Here is a 22,454-nt window from a genome sequence, read left to right as displayed (position 1 = left end):
GCTTCCGGTGGCCCGTTGCCGGGGAGACGCCTCCCGGTCCATGGCGGCCATGAGCGAGTTCCGGCTCCACCACGACGTGAACGAGCTGCTCCGGCTCCTCCGCGCGAGGGGCTCCTGCGGGGAAGGCGGCGCCGAGGGCTACGTGGAGCTGCTGCAGAGGAGCCAGGGCGGGCCCTTCCTCGCCGCCGCCACCTCCGCCGCCGCCCTCGGAGCCAAGGCGAGCGAGGCCCCGGGGGGGGGGAGGGAGGGAAGGACCCCCGCCGGACCCCCTCCCTCCCTCCCTGGGTGGCCCTCCCCGGGACTCCTCCCGCCGGGCGCTGACCCCCCCCCCGCCCCGGGGGGGAGGGAGGGAGGGAGAGGGAGGGAAGGACCCCCCCGGGACCCCTCCCTCCCTCCCTGGGTGGCCCCCCCCGGGACTCCTCCCGCCGGGCGCTGACCCCCCCCCGCCCCGGGGGGGAGGGAGGGAGGGGGAGGGAGAGAGGGAAGGACCCCCCCGGGACCCCTCCCTCCCTCCCTGGGTGGCCCCCCCCGGGACTCCTCCCGCCGGGCGCTGACCCCCCCCCGCCCCGGGGGGGAGGGAGGGAGGGAGAGGGAGGGAAGGACCCCCCCCGGGACCCCTCCCTCCCTCCCTGGGTGGCCCCCCCCGGGACTCCTCCCGCCGGGCGCTGACCCCCCCCCCGCCCCGGGGGGGAGGGAGGGAGGGGGAGGGAGAGAGGGAAGGACCCCCCCGGGACCCCTCCCTCCCTCCCTGGGTGGCCCTCCCCGGGACTCCTCCCGCCGGGCGCTGACCCCCCCCCCGCCCCGGGGGGGAGGGAGGGAGGGAGAGGGAGGGAAGGACCCCCCCCGGGACCCCTCCCTCCCTCCCTGGGTGGCCCCCCCCGGGACTCCTCCCGCCGGGCGCTGACCCCCCCCCCCGCCCCGGGGGGGAGGGAGGGAGGGGGAGGGAGAGAGGGAAGGACCCCCCCGGGACCCCTCCCTCCCTCCCTGGGTGGCCCCCCCCGGGACTCCTCCCGCCGGGCGCTGACCCCCCCCCCGCCCCGGGGGGGAGGGAGGGAGGGAGAGGGAGGGAAGGACCCCCCCCGGGACCCCTCCCTCCCTGGGTGGCCCCCCCCCGGGACTCCTCCCGCCGGGCGCTGACCCCCCGCCCCGCCCCGTCTCCCCGCAGGTGAAGATCGCGGAGTTTTCTCGGACGCCGGAAGACTTTCTGACCAAGTACGACGAGCTGAAGTCGAAGAACACGCGGCACCTGGACTCGCTGGTGCAGCTGCTGGCCAAGCTGACCGAGGACAAGGAGGTGAGGAGAGGCGGGCGGCGCGGGCGGGGACAGAGAGACGGGGCAGACCTCGGCGGGGTCCCCCCCCCCCCAGGAGCAGCCCCAGCCAGCCATTCCTCGGCCCGGCCCAGCGCTGGCTCACCAGTTCCCCATCAAGAGAGGAAGCAGAGGGTGGGCGGGACCTGCAGCCCGTGGTCGGAGGGTCCAGAGCCCCCCCCCGCCCCCCTCTCCCTTCCCACCCGGCAGACTGACCAGAGACAGACAGGTTGCTCTGGCCTGAGGCCTGAATTTGAATTCGGGCCCCTGAGGGCTGCCGGTTGCCCACCTCGGCTGTCCTATATCAAGACTGGGGAGGCGCTGGGAGATCCACTCTCCTCGTGGGCCGTGGCTCTTGGGCTCTTTGGTGTCCTTCCTGAGTTCTGCTTTTTGTGGGGCTTTTGCAGACCCTCCAGTACTTGCAGCAAAATGCCAAGGAAAGGGCAGAGCTAGCAGCCAATGCAGCGGCCAACAGTGGCGGAGCCAGCAGCAGCGTCACTTTCTCCATCCCCTCAACAACAGCCAAAATGACCGTCCAGGAGCTGGAGGAGCTACGGAAGCAGCTGGGCACCGTCACAACCAGCTCCAGCGCCCCACAGGTCCCTCTCTTCTCTTGGGTCCCCTGATTTGTTATTTGGGAAGGGAAGGGTCTGCTGCAGCCAAAGCCTTTGGGATCTCTCTCTCACACACAGCAAGCCTGGGATGGGAAGCCAGTGACCTCAGTGGGCACCTGCCGGAGGCCCTTAGCTGGGCTCCCTGTAGTGCCTACACCAGAGGAAGTTCTGCCTTGTCCAACGCTCCGGGCAGGTGGGCTGCTCTCCGGTTTGCCAAGGGGACTAGGGGTGGGTCCGGAGAGGCCTCCCTGGGTGCAAATACTGTGCCAGCCTCTTTTGCCCCCTGAGCAAAGGGGGCAGAAACTGGCAGTGAGTGGGAGCCCAGCTGCCACACCCCCTGCTGCCATGGCTGGCCTGTCACTCGCTCTCTTCCTTGGCAGTCTCTTGAGCTGGTGCGGAAGTCGCTCAGGGACAAGCAGAACAGGAAGAACTCTGGGCAGCCCATCCCGTCCTTTCCCGCCTGGGTGTATGAGAGGCCGGCCCTCATCGGGGACTTCCTCACGAGCTCCAGCCTGAGCCTGGACACCACGGTGCCTATCGGTGAGTCTTGCACGAGAGGAGGAGCAGAGGGTCTCCCAGCTTGGGGCTGTTTCTGCCTCCCCTGCCTGCTGGATGCTTCTCTGGGACCCTGAATGGGCAGCTGGTGATGCTCTGCCAACGTGGGTCTGGGCAGTGCAGCGCGGAAGGTCCAGAACACAAGAAGAGTGGGGCGGCTGGATCAGGCCAAAGGGGCCTATCCATTCCAGCATCCTGTCCTCACAGGGGCCCCCCAGATGCCCCCAGTGGGAAATCCGTTGGCAGGATCCAAGCCCAAAAGCCCTCTCCTCTCCCATAGCTGCCAACAACTGCCAGCTTACCATAGATTGAAAACACACGAATGTGAGTAGAGTTTTATTTGTGAGCCCAGCAGGCACAGTAAAAACAGTGTCAAACAGCTTGACGTAAAAAAATAAGCACACAAAACCGTGTCCAGGTGCACAAATTATCAATAGGGATAAAGTCAAAGAGCATTTCAAGGCAGCCACCTGTCAAATGCCCTCTCCTCTCCCGGTGGTGGGAGACCCTGCTCTTTTTAAGAATGGCCAGCTGCCCTTTTGGCCCTCAGGCGGGTTCCCCAGATGCATTTGTTTGAGTGGCGCCGGTGCATGACGTGCCGCTTTCCTCTGCCAGGGACTTTGCCCCTGGCAGCCCAGGAATCTGCTGTGGTGGAGGACTTGCTCTACGTCCTGATTGGGGTGGATGGCCGGTACATCACTGCGCAGCCACTGGTGGGCAGAGAGAGCCGCACTTTCTTGGTGGATCCCAACCTGGATATGTCCGTCAAGGAGCTGGTCACCAGGATCCTCCCCGTGGCAGCGAGCTACTCCATCGTCACCAGGTAGCAGCCTGGGGTTCCTCATCAGGGACGGAGCTGGGGGAGGCGAAGAGGACGCAGCGACAGCCTGTGTCCCATCCCTCCGGCTGAGGGCTGGGGGGGGGCCTCTGGGGTTCCTCCCCCCCGGGGGCTGCAGCAGCTCAGAGCCCCCAAAGGCCCCTGGAGCTCAGGGACCCCAGGGAGCTTCCTGCTTCCTCTCATGGCTGAGCTGCACAAGAACGAGGCTTCCTTGCATCTCGGGCGGGGGGGGGCGGGGGGGCATTGGTGGGCCACGTTTCTGGTGGGGCCGAGAGGTGATGGGCTGGCTTCCAGCAGCAGCTCTCCGTCCTGCGCCCTGACAGGTTTGTGGAAGAGAAGTCTTCCTTTGAGTACGGGCAGGTGAACCACGCGCTGGCGGCCGCCATGAGGGCCCTGGTCAAGGAATACATGACCCTGGTGACGCAGCTGGAGCACCTGCAGCGCCAAGGCCTCCTCTCCCTGCAAAAGCTCTGGTTCTACATCCAGCCCACCATGAGGACCATGGAGATCCTGGCTTCCCTGGGTGAGTGCAGGGCAAGGGGGGAGGCAGTGAGCAGGGTGTCTCTGTCTGCTTGCCTCCTGCTCCCCTGGAGGGGGCAAGGGAGGGAGGGAGGGAGGGAGGCTTGGACCTTGGAGCCCCAGCGCCAGGAGAGGCCGAGGCGGCTCTCCTTCATCAAGGGGGGCGGTGGAAGGAGCTGGGTCCGTGTGTCCAGGCGGGCCTCTGGCTCTGCCCACTGCTGGGGTGTTGCTGCAGGGAGGGTCCTTCCAAGGGGGTCCAGCAGCCCAGCGCCGAAAGGGGTTCCCTCGTGCCACAGTCAGTCTCAGGTGAGGCCAGTGACTGGGTCATTCCTTTTCCTGGGGGCAGCAAGGTCAAAGGGGCTCCCTCTGGGCCTCCCCGCCCCCCTGGAGGGAGGACCAGGGCCCCCTGGGAATGCCACTCCTCCTCCTTCCCACAAGGAGCCCCATCCCTCAGCCCTAGAAAGAGGAGCTGCAGGGGAGCTTCCTTTGTACCCCCCCCCAAATGCTGTGGAAGCCTCCAAGTCCCCCCCCCACCCTGGTGAGCAGAAGGGGGCATCCTCTGGCCCCTCCTTATTTTGGTAATAATTTTTATAAAGTTGCCACAGAGGGATGTCGGGATGTCTTCGTTTTGATTACTGTATATATATATTACAGTTTTTAAGGTTGATCTCTTCTGTGAACCGCCCTGAGACCTCTGGGTATTGGGTGGTATATAAATTCAATTAAGAAGAAGAAGAAGTTTGCAATTACAATCTGATAATAGCCTCATTATAACAATTCCAACTTATAATGCAGTTATTAAAGCCAATCCCCTGGCCCCTCCTGCTGACTGCAGGAATAATGCTGGCGTGCTCGCTCTCTGTTTCTGTGTGTCTGCAGTCTGTGAGCTGTACACTATTTGTGGATTTTGCAGAAGCTTCTATCAGCTGAATAGGGTGGGGTGGGGGGACATTCTTTGAATAAACAGTTCTACATGATTCAGATTCAACACAGCGGATTGGCTGGAGCACCTCAATCGTCATAAGTGCACTTGAGGACAACCAGGGAGTGGCAGAGGTTCTGTTCCTGAAGTGGTTGCCAGTAGCCTCTTTTCAGAGTTGTTCTTGGGCACCTTTGGGGGCCACAAGTGACCCCTGAGAGGCAGGTTTCGCTTCACCAACCCCAAGGGCCCATTGAGCCTTGCGGAAACCCTGCCTCCGCTCTGGGTGCTCACCTCGTAAGCCGGTGTCCCAGGCCACGGTCCAGAGCAGCCATCTCCTGCTGACCCCTTTTCAGATGGGGGAGCTCCTGCAACATCCAGGTGTGTCTGCCATTGATGGGCACCTGTGCCCTGACCAACCCTGGCTTCAGCAGGACATGACTCTTCTTGGCCTTTGCTTCTTGTTCCAGCCACTTCTGTGGACAAAGGGGAGTGTGTTGGAGGGTCAACACTCAGCCTGCTGCACGATAAGACGTTCAACTACACGGGAGACAGCCAAGCCCAGGAGCTCTGCCTCTACTTGACCAAGGCTGCCAGCGTCCCCTACTTCGAAATCCTGGAGAAATGGATCTACCGAGGCATCATCAATGATCCCTACAGGTGGGTGGAGGATCCTAGAATCATAGAATCATAGAGTTGGAAGAGACCACAAGGGCCATCGAGTCCAACCCCCTGCCAAGCAGGAAACACCATCAGAGCACTTCTGACATATGGTTGTCAAGCCTCTGCCTAAAGACCTCCAAAGAAGGAGACTCCACCACACTCCTTGGCAGCAAATTCCACTGTCAAACAGCTCTTACTGTCAGGAAGTTCTTCCTAATGTTTAGGTGGAATCTTCTTTCTTGTAGTTTGGCTCCATTGCTCCGTGTCCGCTTCTCTGGAGCAGCAGAAAACCTGTGGTCCTTCTCTTGGCCTGTGAGCTGGAGAAACCTCTGTGGTCTGTTGGGGAGTCCAAGCAGGGCACTGTGTCCTGGGACTGCCTGGATGAAGAGCCCTGGGGAGCCTCCTGCTCTGCGCCTCCCTGCCATGGGCCTAACCGCTTTTTAATTCCACAGTGAATTCATGGTGGAAGAGCATGAGCTCCAGAAGGAGAAGATCCAAGAAGACTATAATGACAAGTACTGGGACCAGAGGTACACGATCGTCCAGCAGCAGATCCCCTCCTTCCTCCAGAAGATTGCAGACAAAATTCTCAGCACAGGTGAGGAGCCAAATTCCTGCTTGACAGGAAAGCGGGAGGGGAGGAGGGAGGGCCATGCAGTGGATGGAGAAGCCCCCAGGCGGGGGGGGCGGGGGGGGGGAAAGAGCGCTTGTGGAGTGCCTGGGAGGTCTGGTTCCCTTTGCAGCTCTTCCCTTCTGCCTCTGGGCGAGTCGTATGGAGGATATCCTGTGAGATTTTTTCTCAAGCTCCAAAAGCCGATCGTTGTATTTATCTGGCTTCTTTCCATTGCCCTTCCGTCAAGGAGGGAGGTGACAGATGATGCAATTGAGGGGATCCTCATCAAATTTGCAGAGGATACCAAACTGGGAGGGGTAGCTAATGCTGCAGAAGACAGAATCAGGATGCAAAAATACCTTAACGGATTGGAGAAGTCAGCCCAAACTAACAAAATGAGTTTCAGCAGAGACTAATGTCAGGTTCTGTGCTTAAGTTTCACGCATTGGGAGGATGAGAGGGACAGCAGGGAAGGGAGAGTTAATGTGCTCATTTGTTTGTGCACAAGGTCTGAACAGCGTTTAGTGAAGAGCTGAGCCCGTCCTCATGTCCCTTTGTCCCTCCCGTCCTGCAGGGAAGTATTTGAATGTCGTTCGGGAGTGTGGCCGTGATGTCACTTGCCCCCTGGCCAAAGAGGTCATCTACACACTGAAGGAGCGGGAATATGTGGAGCAGATCGAGAAAGCCTACAACTACGCCAGCAAAGTGCTGCTCGATTTCCTCATGGAGGAAAAAGAACTTGTGGCCCACTTAAGGTTTGCTTCCTTCCAAGTGGCGTCTCTGGCAGGCTGCTTTCCTTCTCCATGCCAACGGGGACAGTTTTAGGGGCTGCTGATTTGGGAAATGAAGGGGCAAAAGTGTGGAGGAGCTTGTGCTTTCCCCGCAGGGGGCGGGAAGCAGGCACTTTCATAGACTTGCCCTGAGGCTGCAGGAGGAGCTGGGTGGAGGGGCAGGGGCCATGGGACCCCCACTCCAAGAGAGAGTCCTCCCATTTCCTGCCTCCCAGCTGAATTGCAAGGGGCTGCTTTATTGCAGATGGCATAAAGATACTTGCAGCACTTCTTATTCCAAAAGCCAGGTCCGCTTCTTCCTGTTTCTACTGGGCGGGAGGAGGCAGGCGGTGGGTGAGGGGTCCCTCCTGCCTCCTCTGTTCCTGCCGCAGTGAGTTGACTGGTGGCCCCTTTCTGTGAGCAGGTCCATCAAGCACTACTTCCTCATGGACCAGGGGGACTTCTACGTCCATTTCATGGACCTCACCGAAGAGGAGCTGAAGAAGCCGGTGGACGACATTGTCCCCACCCGGCTGGAGGCTTTGCTGGAGCTGGCCCTGCGGATGAGCACAGCAAACACGGACCCCTTCAAGGATGACTTGAAGGTAAAGGATGCCCAGCACAAAGGCAAGGCCTCAGAGCCCCAGAGCTGCTGCCGGTGTCTCCCCATTGAGCCTGGGCAACCCCGCGAGTGGCTTTGGCTTGTCTAGCAGGGCTCTGGGGGACGTTTGGTGTGGAGCCCTTGCCCACCCAACCAAAGAAAAGACTTTTTGCAGATAAAGTTGCTCAGATTCGGGAAGAGGTAGACTCCACCGTGGGAGCAGGGTCAGGCCAGGAGAGTGCTAGAATCCTGTCTAGTCAAGTTGCATGGAATCAATTCCAATCTGTCACCTCTGAGGATGTGGACAGGCTGCTTGGACAAGTGAAACCAACCACCTGTCTCCTTGATCCTTGCCCATCCTGGCTTATAAAAGCTAGCCGGGAAGGGCTGAGCGATGGGCTCTGCGGGGTGGTGAATGCTTCCCTCTGTGAGGGAGCCTTCCCAGACCCGCTGAAAGATGCAGTCATTAAACCGCTTCTTAAAAAAACATCTTTAGATGCGGCAACGATGGCCAACTACTGCCCAGTCTCAAATCTACCATTCTTAGGCAAGGTGATTGAGCGGGTGGTTGCTGAACAACTCCAAGCACTCCTGGAGGATGTGAACCATTTGGATCCCTTCGAATCGGGATTCAGGCCTCACCATGGGACTGAAACTGCCTTGGTCGCACTGGTTGATGATCTCCGGCGGGCTAGGGACAAAGGTGAGAGCTGTTTCCTAGTTCTGCTGGATCTCTCAGCGGCGTTTGATACCATCGACCATAACATCCTTCTGGACCGTCTTGAGGGGCTGGGAGCTGGGGGCACTGTCATACAGTGGTTCCGCTCCTTCCTCCTGGGCCATGATCAGAAAGTGTGGGGGGATGAGTGTTCAGACCCCTGGGCTCTCACTTGTGGGGTGCCTCAGGGTTCCGTCCTCTCCCCCATGCTTTTCAACATCTACATGCAGCCGCTGGGAGAGATCATCAGGGGGTTTGGGCTGAGTGTTCATCAGTATGCAGATGACACCCAGCTCTACCTCTCCTTTAAATCAGAACCAGTGAAGGCGGTGAAGGTCCTGTGTGAGTGCCTGGAGGCGGTTGGAGGATGGATGGCGGCTAACAGATTGAGGTTGAATCCTGACAAGACAGAAGTACTGTTTTGGGGGGACAGGGGGCGGGCAGGTGCGGAGGACTATGCGGTCCTGAACAGGGTAACTGTGCCCCTGAAGGACCAGGTGCGCGGTCTGGGAGTCATTTTGGACTCACAGCTGTCCATGGAGGCGCAGGCCAATTCTGTGTCCAGGGCGGCTGTCTACCAGCTCCGTCTGGTACGCAGACTGGAATCCTATCTGCTTGCGGAATGTCTCCCCAGAGTGCTGCATGCTCTGGTTATCTCTCGCTTGGACTACTGCAATGCGCTCTACGTGGGGCTACCTTTGAAGGTGACCCGGAAACTACAACTAATCCAGAATGTGGCAGCTAGACTGGTGACTGGGAGTGGCCACCGAGACCACATAACACCGGTCTTGAAAGACCTACATTGGCTCCCAGGACGTTTCTGAGCACAATTCAAAGTGTTGGTGCTGACCTTTAAACCCCTAAATGGCCTCGGTCCTGTATACCTGAAGGAGCGTCTCCACCCCCATCGTTCTGCCCAGACACTGAGGTCCAGCGCTGTGGGCCTTCTGGTGGTTCCCTCACTGTGAGAAGCCAAGTTACAGGGAACCAGGCAGAGGGTCTTCTCGATAGTGGCACCCACCCTCCCACCAGATGTCAAAGAGAAAAACATCTACCCCATTTAGAAGACATATGAAGGCAGCCCTGTTTAGGGAAGCTTTTAATGTTTGACGGACCAATGTGTTTTAATACTTTGTTGAAAGCTGCCCAGAATGGCTGCGAAAACCCAGCCAGATGGATGGGGTATAAATAAATTATTATTATTATTATTATTACTATTACTATTCCAGGTTTTTTAAGACTACTATGGAGCGTTTCTGCTGGTTCAGGGTTTGACTTTGGCCTCACGGACTGTCAGTGAATGAAAATTCAAATATTTGCTATCATTTGTTTGTTGACAGTCTGGTCACATGCTCTGTTTGGCAGTTTGAGTGTCTGACTGGCCTCCTTCCTCTCGCGGCCCTTTCCCCTCTTTCTAGGTTGACTTGATGCCCCACGATCTCATCACGCAGCTCCTGAGAGTCCTGGCCATCGAAACCAAGCAGGAGAAGGCCATCATCCACGCAGACCCCACGGAGCTCTCGCTCAGCGGCCTGGAAGCCTTTTCCTTCGATTACATCGTGAAGTGGCCTCTCTCGCTGATCATCAACAGGTAAGGCAGAGCAGCTCAGCTGATGGGGGCTCATCCTTTCCATCCAGAGGGGGCAGAGCACAGCCAGCCATTGGCCTGATCCTGATCCTCCTCCCTCCGTGCATGTGCCTCAGTCAATGCATCATAACTCTGGAGGGGAAGGAGGTGCTGGGAAGGCCTCCTCTGGAGGAAAGAGGGCTGGCTGGCCCCTGGCCCTGAGGGAACCTGCCTTAGCCCCTCCGGGCCCTGGCCAAGCAGCGGCTCCTCCACGCCTCTCCCCGTCTCCTAGGAAGGCCTTGACGCGCTACCAGATGCTCTTCCGGCACATGTTTTATTGCAAACATGTGGAGCGCCAGCTGTGCAACGTCTGGATCAGCAGCAAGACGGCCAAGCAGTGCTCCCTGCACTCCTCCAAATGGTGAGCTTTCCCAGAGCCAAGCAGGCCCAGTCGCCAGCAGAGTCTCTGAAGGCAGAGGCCTAGAGCGGAGCCTGGCCCCTCCACATGTGCCGTGGGTGCTCAGCCCACTGAGCTGTGGCCGCTTCCTGGGCCTTCCTGCTTTCTGCAGAATGAACACCCTCTTGGATGGATGAGGCCAATGGGAGGGCATTGGGCTGCTGGGTCCCCTGGCAGCAAGAGGGTCTCTCCCTGCAAGTCCTCTGACCCTGGGAGCTCCCCCTTCAGATTCTGGAAGGGGGCACTGAGGCTTCAGAAGCCACTCAAGGGGCAAAGACCTTGGTAGTCAGAACTGGCTGCGGGGGGGGGTGTCTCTTCTCCTTGCTGCCTTCCTCTCCTCTCCCCCCCCCCCCCCAATTGCAGGGCTCCTCCTGCCTGGCACTGGTTTGGGCTCCTTCCTGGGCTTCTGGGCAGCATCCTGCAGCCCCACAGGGGCTCCCCTCCCATCTACCCCTCCAGACTCCTCCCTCTCTCGTTCCCAGGTTTGCTGGCGCCTTCACTCTCCGCCAACGGATGCTCAACTTTGTGCAGAATATCCAGTACTACATGATGTTCGAAGTGATGGAGCCAACTTGGCACATCCTGGAGAAGAACCTGAAGTCGGTCAGTTTTGGGCCAGTGGCTCTCAGAGCCTCTGTGGGCCACACAAGGCCCCCCGAGTCCTCCTTTCGCCCCCCAGTGGTGGGGCTGGGTGGGGCCTCTGTTCCCAAGGGGCTTTCTTCTTTTTCCGCTGAAACAGGGGCTTCATTTGTGAGTTGGAAGGGTGTCAGGCTCTTTTGGGAAAGCAAGGTTCTGGCTGGTAAGGAGCTTTCTGCTGTGCCAGAGAGCCTGAAGCAGCTGCTCACAGGAGGCCTCTGGCCCAGAAACCCCCTTGGCCACGTTTTGGCTTCTAGTGCTCCCTTTCCTCCAATGTGACAGTGAGGTGGAGCTCCCTTTGCCACCTGCCTCAGCCCCTGAAAATAAGGCTTTGTCATCGCTAGCTCTGCATGTTGACTGTAGCAAAAGAACAGAGCACTATTTCTGGCCATGGCTGTTTCCGATTCCCTCGTTGCTGGGCGTTTCTGATGGGCTGCTGTCTCCTCTGGGCAGGCTTCCAATATTGATGATGTCTTGAGCCACCACACCAGCTTCCTGGACAACTGCTTGAAGGACTGCATGCTCACCAACCCAGAGCTGCTGAAGATCTTCTCCAAGATGATGTCTGTCTGCGTCATGTTCACCAACTGCATGCAGGTGGGCTTCCTCTTGCGTCCCTCTGTGCCACGGGGAGCAAGGGGCACCCCCTGGGTGCGCCAGCGTGCTCTGGGCTTATGCCTGCCTTTGTCCCACCCACCAGAGATTATCCAACAGTATAAAGCTGGACAATGAGCCGGGACGCCCGACGGTGGAGCACGGGACCATGAGGGGGCCCCCCACCGAGCAGGAGCGCACAGAGGAATCCACCCGGAAGCAGCTGGCGAACAAGGTAGGGGTTCAGGGGAGGGTGGAGGTGCCTCTTCATTTGCAGATCCCAGCCCTTCGCTCAGGAAAGCACCTCAGGTGTGGGCAGAGCCCTTCTCTCGTGGTGCTGAGCACTATCTGGCTCCTTCCCAAGTCCTTGTGCTCTCCAGGAAATCCTGCCCCAGGATGAACCATGGCAGCAAGGCCAGGGGCGCTTCCTTGCCTGCCCTCCCTTCTCCCTTGTGAGCCTTAACTCTCTCCCCCCCCCCACCTCCGCAGCTGTCAGCAGAGCAGGCCGATACCATGCAGGCCACCTCTGGCTTCGAGGCCACAATCAACAAGTTTGACAGCAATTTCTCAGCCCACCTGCTGGACCTGCTGGACAAGCTGAGCATCTACAGCACCAACGACTGTGAGCACAGCATGATCAACATCATTTACAGGTGAGCAGGGAGCAGCATCTCTTGGGCAGCTGGAGGGAGCCTGGGGCTCGTGTGGCGGCTCTGTCCTCCTCCCAGCATCAGGGCGGCTGTGCAGGGAATGGCGCCTGCTTGGTCATGGCAGGAAGGAGGAGGCTGGACTCTGCAGACCCTGCTCTTCTGCTCTGGCAGAGGGACTTCCTGGTCACGCTCCTGTGCTGCTCCCACCCTCCTCTCCCTCTCTCTCTCTCTCTCTCCGCCCCCAGGTTGGACTTCAACGGCTTCTACACGGAGCGGCTGGAGCACATGTCTGCCGAGCGGAGCCAGAAGGCCGTGCTGCAGGCGGGGCCCCCCAGGCCTCTGGTGGCCACCCAGTGACCCCCTTCCCTCTCCCCGGGGGCTGCACCCAGAACTCCCCACGTAAATTTAGCACTTTTATTGCGTAGGTAGCCTAGAGCTGCAGCAACACACTCCCGCTGCTGCCGCCGTTGCTTGTCCATAAAGAATTGTGGCGTTTCTGGATGCTTCTACTTTTACAACGCAGCTGAACAATTTGGTGTATTTTACTTGACATAAAAAGTTCCTGTAAGCAGTTCCTGAAGTCCTGTCATGTGACACAGGTGGCGGGAGGGAGGCGTTGAGGCCTATGAGATGGTGATGGAGCCGAAGGGGGCACAGCAAGGCCCCACCCCATAACCTTGGGGCAGTGGGTGGGTGGATGTTCACCCACACTGCATCCTACATGCTCTGTTGGGAAAGAGGCTCCTTTCCATTAGACTGTCTTAGTTGTGGGCTTGCCAAAGAGGACACACACACCATATATTGAAAGCTCCCTTGTAACACCCCAACACACACACAACCGCAAGGAGGGAAGCTTCTTGCTTGTTCATACGGCATTGGCAATGTTGCTGCAACCTGCCTTTTTTGGAGCTGAGAAACTGGCACTTCAGACTCACTCTTCAAACCCCCCCCCCATTAGTTTTCTGCGGGGGAGCGGAGTGAGAAACTAATCTGCTCTGGCGAAATGCAGTGTGTGTGAGATGAAGAGCAGCTTGTTAAAGGCTAGAAGGCAACCATCAAGGAGATGCAGCACAGATACAGACTCCACAGGAAAAGATTATGAAAATAACTTTATTTTCCCTTAATCCAAAGTTCAACATTTTGCATATATCTCTCTCGCTCATTTGAAATAAAAGCCATACAAAAAAAGCCAGGAAACACTTCCAGTCAGCAGGTTTACCTTCCACAAATGCATTTTTAAGTTCTGAAGCAAAGTCTGCCCACCAGTTTAATCCAGTTTACAGTTACAACCCAACAAATGTGCCCCCACGTCTGCGCACGCCCTGGCATCGCGGTTCATTCAACCTGGCCATTGGCCCCCAGAATGACGACACTCTGAGCCTTTGGGCATCTCTGCAAGGAGCATCCAGTACCATGCTGTGGGGTGGGCTCCGCGGAGGGGCAATGCCCCCACCCAGGGGACACAGAGAAATAAGCAATGATAAAGCAGCACAACACACCCACACCCAAGGGAGCTTGCACCCTAAGCCCATCTGCTTGAAAGTACTACCTGGAGGAAGGTTTTGAGTGAGGAACACTCTCCAAAAGGACAACAGATGCTCCTTCATCACAAGCAAACCCTGCAAGGAGGCTAAAGAGCAGCTTTCCAACAAAGCCCATGACCATGCAAGCACCAGTGGTAAAATCAGATCCCCCCCCTTTTGCTGTGTCCAAGTTGTCCTCACAGGAGGTCTGCGGTAGAGTCTACCCTCCACGGACTTAACGGCTCCTCCAGAGCATTCCCCCCCCCACCCCTCCTCTGTGGGGCAGATGCAGCAGCCATAAAACTCCCATGAAAGCTGGCCCTTGGGCTGTGCAGGACCACGCAACTTCAAGGACGGTTTGTGCTGCCCTGAATAAGGCAGATCTGAGGCAGCCAGTGAGTTGCAGTTTCAGACCACGGAGCAGACACGACGGCTGGTGCAGCAGAGGCATCAAGTGGCGGCTGCCGTGGCAGAGCTGGCCCCGCCTCCCCCGTGCTGGAGGCGCAGCTTCCCTGCTTTGGAGAGGAGACGGCTGTCTCTAGCAGTCCTCGCCTCTGCCGGCTCAAAGGCGTAAGAGCCCAGAAAGAGGTTGGGGGGGAGGCTGCTGCCAAAGTAGAGCTTGCTGTTGGAGGCCACGGCCTGGTCCCTCATCAGCTCCAGGAAGGCAGGTGTCAGTTTCAGCTGCACAGGGCAGGGGGAGAGAGGAGGAGAACGAATGAGGCAAGGATTTCTGTGCCACGAGCATCCGCGGGATACTCACAGTGCACCCATCCTTCCAAATGAGCAGGAGTTCTGCGTTTCTGAGGCAAAATCCTTTTCCTTCTCCCCAGCACACACACGGGCAGCCAAGAGTCAACACCCACCTTGTTCGAGGCAGCTGCTTTCTGGGCCATGTAGAAGTTGGCGTCCGCCTTGGCCTTCTCTCGCGCCAAGAAAGCCGTGTCTGGGAAGGGACCAAGGAAGGCAGCTCAGGAGAAAGGAGGGTCACCAGGGTGTCCCATGGGGATACGGCCCTGGAAACCCACAGCAAAGCAACATCCCACTCAAGCACAGGCTGGTTTCTCACTGGTTCCACCCATGATGAAGATAATAAACAGCCCCAACCCCACGGTCCAGAGGATTCACCAGAGCAGAAAGCAGCCCCTTTTCTGCCTGCCTCCTCCCTGCCCACCTTGGCTTTGGGGACCTGGATTATGCTTTGCACACAAGGCTTTGGGGACAAGACACAAACACACACACACCCCTTCTCACTCTCCATGAGGCACATGGCTTGTGCAGGCTCTGCAGATCTGTTTTTCAGGCTCAAGCAATCTGAGCCAGTGAACACAAGTGAATCTGGAGCAAAGGAGCCCCTGCCTTGGGCCACCCCCAGTGGCATCCACAAGGCATCAATGCTCAACTATGGCCAGACACCCAGGCTGCACCCGGACTTGGCTTCTCAGTCCCCAGAAGACAGGCAAAGTCCCAGTGCTCTGCTTGGCTGCAGGCAAAATGCTTGTGGGTAGCACAGCCAGAGACGCGGGGTTATTTGGCTCACAGCTTCTGCTTTGCAGGCAGGGAGGAGGTAGAGGTAAGGGCTGCATAGCTACCTTCAAGCTCAGAAATTTGCTTCTCCATCAAAGTCTCCATGACCCTCTGCTGGCAATGAATCTTTGCCACCTGAGCCGCCTTCTCTGCTTCTGTGAGGAGAGAGCAGTCAGTCAAACACCAGCAGCGCCAGCAGCCAAGGGCGCCAATGCTCCAGAGCCCCACAGCCAGCGCTCCAGGACTCCCGAGAGGAAATCCGTGGCAACAGCGCTCTAGCAGCAGGCAACCAAGAGCCCCAAAGGGCCCGCAGCCTGGCTTGCGACACACCGTCACTGGGAGCTCATAGGCCACGTCCGCTTCTCAGAAAGGCCCTGCCAGGCCTGGGGAAAGAAGACCCTCTGGCCTCTGCCAGAAGTGAAGTTGTGGTCGCCACAGGCCTCTCTCCAGAGTCTCTTGCTCCAGGCTGTCTTTGCAACCAGGCCCTAGCAACTCTTTGCCATGTCAAGCAATGAGCTACACAGCTGCCACAGGATTCTCGTTCCGCATTTGCCAGAAATTGATCTTTTACTGCAGCAGCCTCCACACTTCAGAACTCCCTGTTTATTGACACCAGGCAGGTGCCTTCATCACGGTGGCCTTTTTGGCGCCTGCTAAGAATATTTTGTTTAAGACAAGCCTGCCCAAAAATGTAAGATGTTTTATCCATCTTTAGCTTGCTGCTTGTTTCAATTCTTATCTAATTGTTTTAAATAGCTGTTTTTAACTGCTTTAACTGCTTTATTCATTTCATGCATTTCATAAACCACTTTAGAGTTTTTTAACAATCACATGGTATATAAATTGTATGAAACAAGTATGTCACTGTGGAGTTCCGTTTTTCATGAGGTTTGCAATGCATTTTCCTGAAATGCTTTTGGGATGTGTCTAGATCCAGCCAGAAGCCTAGAATCTAAGGTCTTTGTGCCACACATGCCTCCCACCCCCCCCCCCCATTTTCTGTCCAAAGGGAAGATAAGGGACTGGGGGTGGGGGGAGGAGAGAGACTCTCCCATAGGGAGTCTGGTTACCTATGACGGCCCTTTTCCTCTCCGTCTCGGCCTCCTTCTCCACCACTCTCTGCTTCTGGGTCGCTATCAGGAGCTTCGTCTTCTCTGCTTCCCTGAATGGCAAAACAGGAAAGGTCCTTCCCTGCTCCTCCTTGGTGTGGGGCCCCAGCTGCCCCCCCCGCCCCGCCCTGGGAAGGAAGGGGCCCTGGGAGGGGGTGGCTGACCCCCCCCCTGCTGTTTGCATCCCAAGGTGCTGCGCAAAGCAGGAGCTTGGCCTTTAAATCCCCTCCAGCTTTTGCCCTGCTCTGGACTCACGTGTTTCCTTTTCCAGCACTGGATCTTGCCCTTCCCTTCACTAGACAGAATGTTTTCTCATTCAGATACATGGTGTGTTTGGGGGGGGGGACCCAAAAGATAAACATTTGCACTTCAGATTGTCACCGGCCCTGAAGAGTTAATGAGCTGCCCGAGATGTTTTTCCTTCAGCCTTCCAGCCACGTCTCTCGGCCTGCTCTGCCCAGTACCTCCAGGCACCACCGGTGGCCTCCAACTCCTGCCATCTTCTGCTAGTTTACAGCAGTCCAACTGACGGCCAGCTACTTCTCCATATGCCAGAATCGAAGCCCCAAACCCCCCGAATAACCATCTCTCTCTTCACATGCCCGCCCCTCCGCCATAGAAGGGCCAGACCTGAGCAATCTCAGGCATGGCCCAGAGCAATCCAGCAACAGCCTTGGTTGCTCCTTTCCTCTTTGCAGGGGCCTGGCAAGCAGAGACACTCCGCTCTGATTCTCCTGGCAACTGGAGGGCAGCCCTGGCCTGAAAGCCCTGAGAAGGAGATGTCAAGCAAAGCCACCTGAGAGGCGCTTCTCCCACCCTGGCCTTTGCATCAGCTGCACAGAATGGGGAGAGACCTCTGAGAAAATGGTGGGCACAAATCCACGGAGGAGGAGGCTGTCCTTCATTGCCGGACGGAGGAGGTGCCTCAGGAGAGCAGGGGCTGAGGAGCCCAAGGGGAGGTGGACTGGTGGAGTTCAGGTCCAGCTTGCCTGCCAGGGCTTCCCAGAAGAGACGTTTGGCTGGCCCCCGTGGGAATCCTGAAACACCAGCCTAGAGCCCCTCCCTGGCCCTGTGCTTTGGCCTGACCTTTCTCTGATGCTCTCAGCAAATACTCACACAAGTTCAAAATCTCTTCGGATGGCTTCTGGGATCTTGGGCTTCGTCACACGCACTGCCTGCACACACACAAAAGCCAGCAGACCTCATAAGACTGCAGCTGCCCCCCAAGTGCAAGCTCCTCTGCTGCAGAGAAAGGAAGCGGCCCCTGCATCTGGGCCCGTCCTGCTGGACTGGACCCCCCAGCCAGCAGGTGTTTCCTGCTTGGCAGGGGGTTGGACTCGATGGCCCTTGTGGTCTCTTCCAACTCTATGATTCTATGATTCTATGATTCAATATGGCAAGTTTCCACTTTCGACAGAGGGAAGCTCTCCCTCCTCAACCTGCATCCCCACGCAGAGAAGTGGGCTAGTCCTAAATCCACCAAGATCCAGGAAAGGGAAAAAACCAAAGCTAAAAAGGGAAGGGGGGGGCATTACCTGGATGGTGAGACCTGGAGCCATGGCATTCAGATCCTGCTGCAGGGCCAACTTCAGATTTTCATCTATTTGATCTAGGATTAGGGGGAGAAAAGATGAGAGGCAGCATCAGCCAAAGAGAGTCCGCTACCCAAGAGTCCCAGCATTTCTCCAGCTGGCTCTGTGCTGCCCTGCACTGACCAGCCACAATGGCTTCAGGTCAGTCTCACCTGGGAACACTGCCAGGACTTGACCCACAGGAATTCTGCATGCACCGCAGATGCTGCGCCACTGAACCACATGCACCCCCTGTGCCAACCACAGGCAAGAGTCAACAAAGACACCAGACTGCCCTGCCAACTGCCCAGCTGTGGACGGGGCCCTCAGGCAACCCAGTCAAAGATTCCCAAAAGCAGAGAAACGGATCTGCCAGACAAGCCCAAGAACAGCTGGCAAAATATCAGGATGCCATAATAAATATTGTTCTCACTACCAAGAGTAATTCTGTGGTGCTTAATGTGAAGCAGAATACTTGAAACTCTGTGGGGGTCTCTACACAATGCCCAGCTGCCAGCTGCATCTCTCTCCTAAAAATATTCTTCCTCCTTCAGAAATCCCAAATTCCCCAAGCACTCCATCCCAGTCTGGTCAGGCAGCCTCTCACCCTGCCTGCCAGACATCTAAGGAAACAGGAGGGCAGATTCTGAAATGGGAGCAGGTCCAACAACATAAAAGGCCCCTGCATTCCTCCTGTTCCAGCACCTCAGGAGGACCAGGAAGACCCAGCTCTACCTCTCCTTCAAATCAGAAACAGGGCGGTGAAGGTCCTGTGTGAGTGTCTGGAGGCAGCTGGCGGATGGTTGAACCGCGACAAGACAGAAGTACTGTTCTTGGAGGACAGGGGGTGGGCGGGGGTGGGGGACTCCCTGGTCTTGAATGGGGTAACTGTGCCCCTGAAGGACCAGGTGCGCAGCCTGGGAATCATTTTGGACTCACAGCTGTCCATGGAGGCGCAGGTCAATTCTGTATCCAGGGCAGATGTCTACCAGCTCCATCTGGTATGCAGGCTGAGACCCTCCCTGCCCGCAGACTGTCTCACCAGTGGTGCATGCTCTGGTTATCTCCTGCTTGGACTACTACAATGCGCTCTACGTGGGGCTACCTTTGAAGGTGACCCGGAAATTACAATTAATCCAGAATGTGGCAGCTAGACTGGGGACTAGGAGTGGCTGCCGAGACCACATAACACTGGTCCTGAAAGACTTTCATTGGCTCCCAAGACGTTTCCAAGCACAATTCAAAGTGTTGGTGCTGACCTTTAAAGCCCTAAACGGCCTCGGTCCAGTATACCCAAAGGAGCGCCTCCACCCCCATTGCTCAGCACGGACACTAAGGTCCTCCTCCAAGGATCTTCTGCTTGTTCCCTCACTGCAAGAAGCGAAGTTACAGGGAATCAGGCAGAGGACCTTCTCGGTAGTGGTGCCCTCCCTGTGGAACACCTTCCCTCCAGAAGTCAATGAAATAAACAACTATCTGATTTTTAGAAGACATCTGAAGGCAGCACTGTTAAGTGAAGTTTTTAAGGAATGATCTTTTTATTATTTTTAGGTATGTTGTAAGCTGCCCAGAGTGACTGGGGAAATCCAACCAGATGGGTGGTGTATATATGAGAAAATATCATCATCATCATCATCAGGTGAGAGCTGGAGGACGAAGTCCTGACCGAGCAAGAGGCACAAGATATCTATGGGCTTCCTCTTCCATGCCGTCCCAGAAGAGGAGGGATGGAACTGTGTAAACATCCTTGCTCCATTTCCAATTCACTGGATGTGCTTTGGGGAAATGGTACCAGCAAAAGCTAGCCGCCCCCCCCCCCCCGTCACCTGCTTACCAAAGAGCTCAATGTAGACCTCCTGGAGGGTGTGGGCACTGCAGAACTGGTTGAGCTCATGATGGACTTTGTTGAAAATGAGGGTCTTGTCATAATCTGCAGTGTAGTTCTTCACAACATCGTATACTAAGAAAAGGAACAGCAGAAGTGTCACCGGAAAGGCACTCTGATGCCATTGGTGCTCTCGCACCTGTCAGGCAAATTCAAGATGCTGGTGCTCAGAGTTTCTTGAACACATAGGAGCTATTTCTCTGAATTAATCACAATTTCTATCTAACAACTGAATATGACTTGTAAGTATAAAAGATTGTCCACACATCGGAAGCCGGATCCTAGCTATATTTACTCAGAAGGAAGTCCAACTGGTTTTAGTGTGATTTACTTGCAAGAAAGTGTGCTTAAGGCTGCCGCCCCAAAAAGATGGCAGTGGCCTAATGAGCAAACGTCCTAATTTTTACTCAGCAGTTCCAAAGTGAGCAGCTCTAATGAAAACATTACAATGTGATGTTACGGGAGACTGATAATATTTTTCTTCCTATGTCAACTGCAACTGAAGGCTTCTATAAAGAAGTCCACCTTTACAAGTCCAGTGAGCAGCAGTTCCCAACATCCTCCAAAGCCTCGCAGGGACTGTGGTGAGAGCCAGGCCACAGCGGGAGTCAGTCTCTGCTTTTTCCTAGAAGCCCAGCTGCGAAGCTTCTTCTCAGAGCTCACCCTCTGCCAACCCCAAGAAGCCCTGTCCTGCGCTCCTTTTCCAGCTGGTGCCCTTCCGGACCCCACTTCCCTTCTCTTCCCCCTCCTCCTGCCGCCCCAGCCACTCCCCCCACCAGAACAGCTCTGCCCACTGCCGCCCCTGCAGGTGCCCAAGGAGAGTCTGCCTGCCTGCCCCACACAGACAAACACGCCTTTGACTCTGACAGATTCAGAAGCAATTTAGCCTTTTCGGCTGGACCAAAATCAGTTCCTTCAGAGGGTGTAAGTCTCGCTCATGCCAGTCACCAATAACAACACTGAAGAGCATCAGAATCCGGACCCACCCCTGGCTGTTTTCCACCAACCTAGCAATCCTTACTGAGCCAACATCAAAAGTCAGGAACAGTCAACAGGAAACCCTCCTTTTCAGCAACATGAGCTCCTCCAACTTCCCTCCTCAAGCCCCTTTCCCTGCCCACCAACCCTCCCCCTCCCTCCGCTCTTGCTGCTGGTGAGCCCACCCGCCCCTGTCTCCGAGGGGCTCTGCTTCTCTCCTTCCTCCAGGATTCGCTTTCAGGCACAGGGAAAGGAGCCATACCTGCATGTGGAGCCAACATGTTCACCACCTCTATCCGATCAATGTAGATCATGACGCCTCCACTGCAAGGAAAAAAGGAGGAAGATGAGCTATTGCCACCCCTTGGGGCAAACTCAGTTTCCTGCAGCCTTTCTCTGCACCAAGAGGGAGAGAGGCAGAGACAGCGTGCACAGAGGTTAAGTGCAAGAGAGCCGGGGGTGGGCAGGGGGCTGGTCTGAGGCAGCTTCCTGCTCTCATCTCAGGGTTAGAACCAGGAGACCCCAGATAACCTTTGGCCCTCAACAATGGGCCCAGGAGCAAGTGGCACAGACCGCCCAGCTGGGCTGCTGCACCAGCAGCACTTCCCTCCACAACACAAACTCCCGCCAGAGCCAATGACGACAACAGCCTTTGCGGTTCCTCACAGCCTGTGTCACGGAGCGGGTGGCAATGAAGCCGCCGGCCAAGTGACTTGGAACAGACGCAGGTCCCACGGTTATTGCACTGCTATTGGCCCAGACTGAAAGTTAAGCTACACCTCTACTGAGCAACATGCAAGAGAAAATGAAGAGGAAGCAACACAGGACTCTAGAGGCAGCCCCAGCTCCCTGCTTTGCCTTCCCACTGCTACAACTGAAAGAGAACCAGGTAGCCTGGCTGCGTCCAGCAGCTGCCAAGAGCCAGCTGGGGCGCCTCCCATACACCTGCCTAGCCCCCCCCCCCCGCAAGAGAAAGGCCAGCAGCCCCACAAGAGAGCAGCTTGCCCAAGGGGAGCCTGTGGGCTGCTTGCGGCTTCCATTAAGCAAACTGCCTTGGAGCCCTGGCAGCATCCTGCGCCACACATCTCACTGAGCAGCCAAGCAGCAGAGCCCCTGGCGGGGGGCTGGGTGCTTCCAGCCCAGAAACTGCCGCCCTGGCCCCCCCGCACCCAGCCCAAGGCGCTCCTCCCGGCGCAGCCCGCCCGCCCCCCGGCCACCCACCTGGTCCCGCAAGGCACGTTCTTCACCTCGTCCGTTTGCAGCGTGGTCTGAAAGAGAAGCGAGACTGAGCAGCCCGGGGGGGGGGCGGGGGCGGAGGGGGTCCCGGCCAAGCCCAGAAGCAGAGCCCGCCCCTTTCCCCGCCCGGCCCGGCTTCCCCGGGGAGATACCGACCTGGACGGCTCTGGGCGTGGTGACGAAGGGCAGCATGAGGTGGAAGCCCGGGCCGCTGAGGGTGGCCAGCAGCGCCCCGCCCCTGGGGGGGAGAGAGAGAGAGGGGGGGCTGAGCGGAGAGGCCGGAGGGGGGTCCGGGTCGGGTCGGGGGGGGGGTCCCTGCTGGGGTCTCCCCTCACCTGTAATAGACGGCCAGGTGGCCCTCCTGCACCTTGTGGACGGAGGCGCCCAGCAGGAGGAGGAGGAGCAGCGCCGCCGCCGCCGCCCCGGCCAGACTGGCCCCGGCCCAGCGGGGCGGGCGGGCGGGGGGGAGGGAGCGCGGAGGAGCCGGGCCGGGCCCGCCACGGGACTCCCCCTCCCCGGCCAGGCCGCCGCCGGAGGAGGACATGGCGCTGCCTCCTTCCTGCTCTCGCTCGCTCTGGGGAGGCGCCTGCGCAGAAGCGCCTCCC

The 22,454-nt window shown here is 57.6% G+C and overlaps 2 protein-coding genes across 2 annotated transcripts; one reads left to right on the top strand and one right to left on the bottom strand.

The window, feature by feature from the left end:
* Nucleotides 1–3: 3 nt before the first annotated feature.
* On the top strand, nucleotides 4–12,594 carry TUBGCP2 (tubulin gamma complex component 2). Its single transcript, XM_082229890.1, has 17 exons — nucleotides 4–217; nucleotides 1,166–1,294; nucleotides 1,717–1,908; nucleotides 2,304–2,463; nucleotides 3,094–3,301; nucleotides 3,640–3,839; nucleotides 5,225–5,414; nucleotides 5,870–6,015; nucleotides 6,605–6,785; nucleotides 7,225–7,405; nucleotides 9,538–9,710; nucleotides 9,979–10,107; nucleotides 10,626–10,746; nucleotides 11,233–11,376; nucleotides 11,480–11,608; nucleotides 11,863–12,026; nucleotides 12,269–12,594. The coding sequence occupies exons 1-17, from the start codon at nucleotides 41–43 to the stop codon at nucleotides 12,378–12,380; spliced, it is 2,736 nt and encodes a 911-aa protein (XP_082086016.1). The 5' UTR covers nucleotides 4–40; the 3' UTR covers nucleotides 12,381–12,594.
* A 520-nt stretch (nucleotides 12,595–13,114) lies between these two features.
* LOC309527701 (erlin-1-like) lies at nucleotides 13,115–22,393 on the bottom strand (the record flags this gene model as incomplete). The annotated part of the gene is made up of 11 exons (XM_082214592.1): nucleotides 13,115–14,227; nucleotides 14,410–14,489; nucleotides 15,136–15,225; nucleotides 16,141–16,232; nucleotides 17,296–17,354; nucleotides 17,715–17,788; nucleotides 19,585–19,710; nucleotides 20,876–20,937; nucleotides 21,835–21,881; nucleotides 22,006–22,087; nucleotides 22,185–22,393. The coding sequence occupies 11 exons, from the start codon at nucleotides 22,391–22,393 to the stop codon at nucleotides 13,997–13,999; spliced, it is 1,152 nt and encodes a 383-aa protein (XP_082070718.1). The 3' UTR covers nucleotides 13,115–13,996.
* Between the last annotated feature and the right edge of the window lie 61 nt (nucleotides 22,394–22,454).

The sequence above is a fragment of the Podarcis vaucheri genome (assembly GCF_965113315.1).
Source record: "Podarcis vaucheri genome assembly, chromosome: 1".
Lineage (NCBI taxonomy): Eukaryota > Metazoa > Chordata > Lepidosauria > Squamata > Lacertidae > Podarcis > Podarcis vaucheri.
The sequence above is the reverse complement of the archived record's forward strand: the minus strand, read 5'-3'. Positions and strand labels throughout refer to the sequence as shown.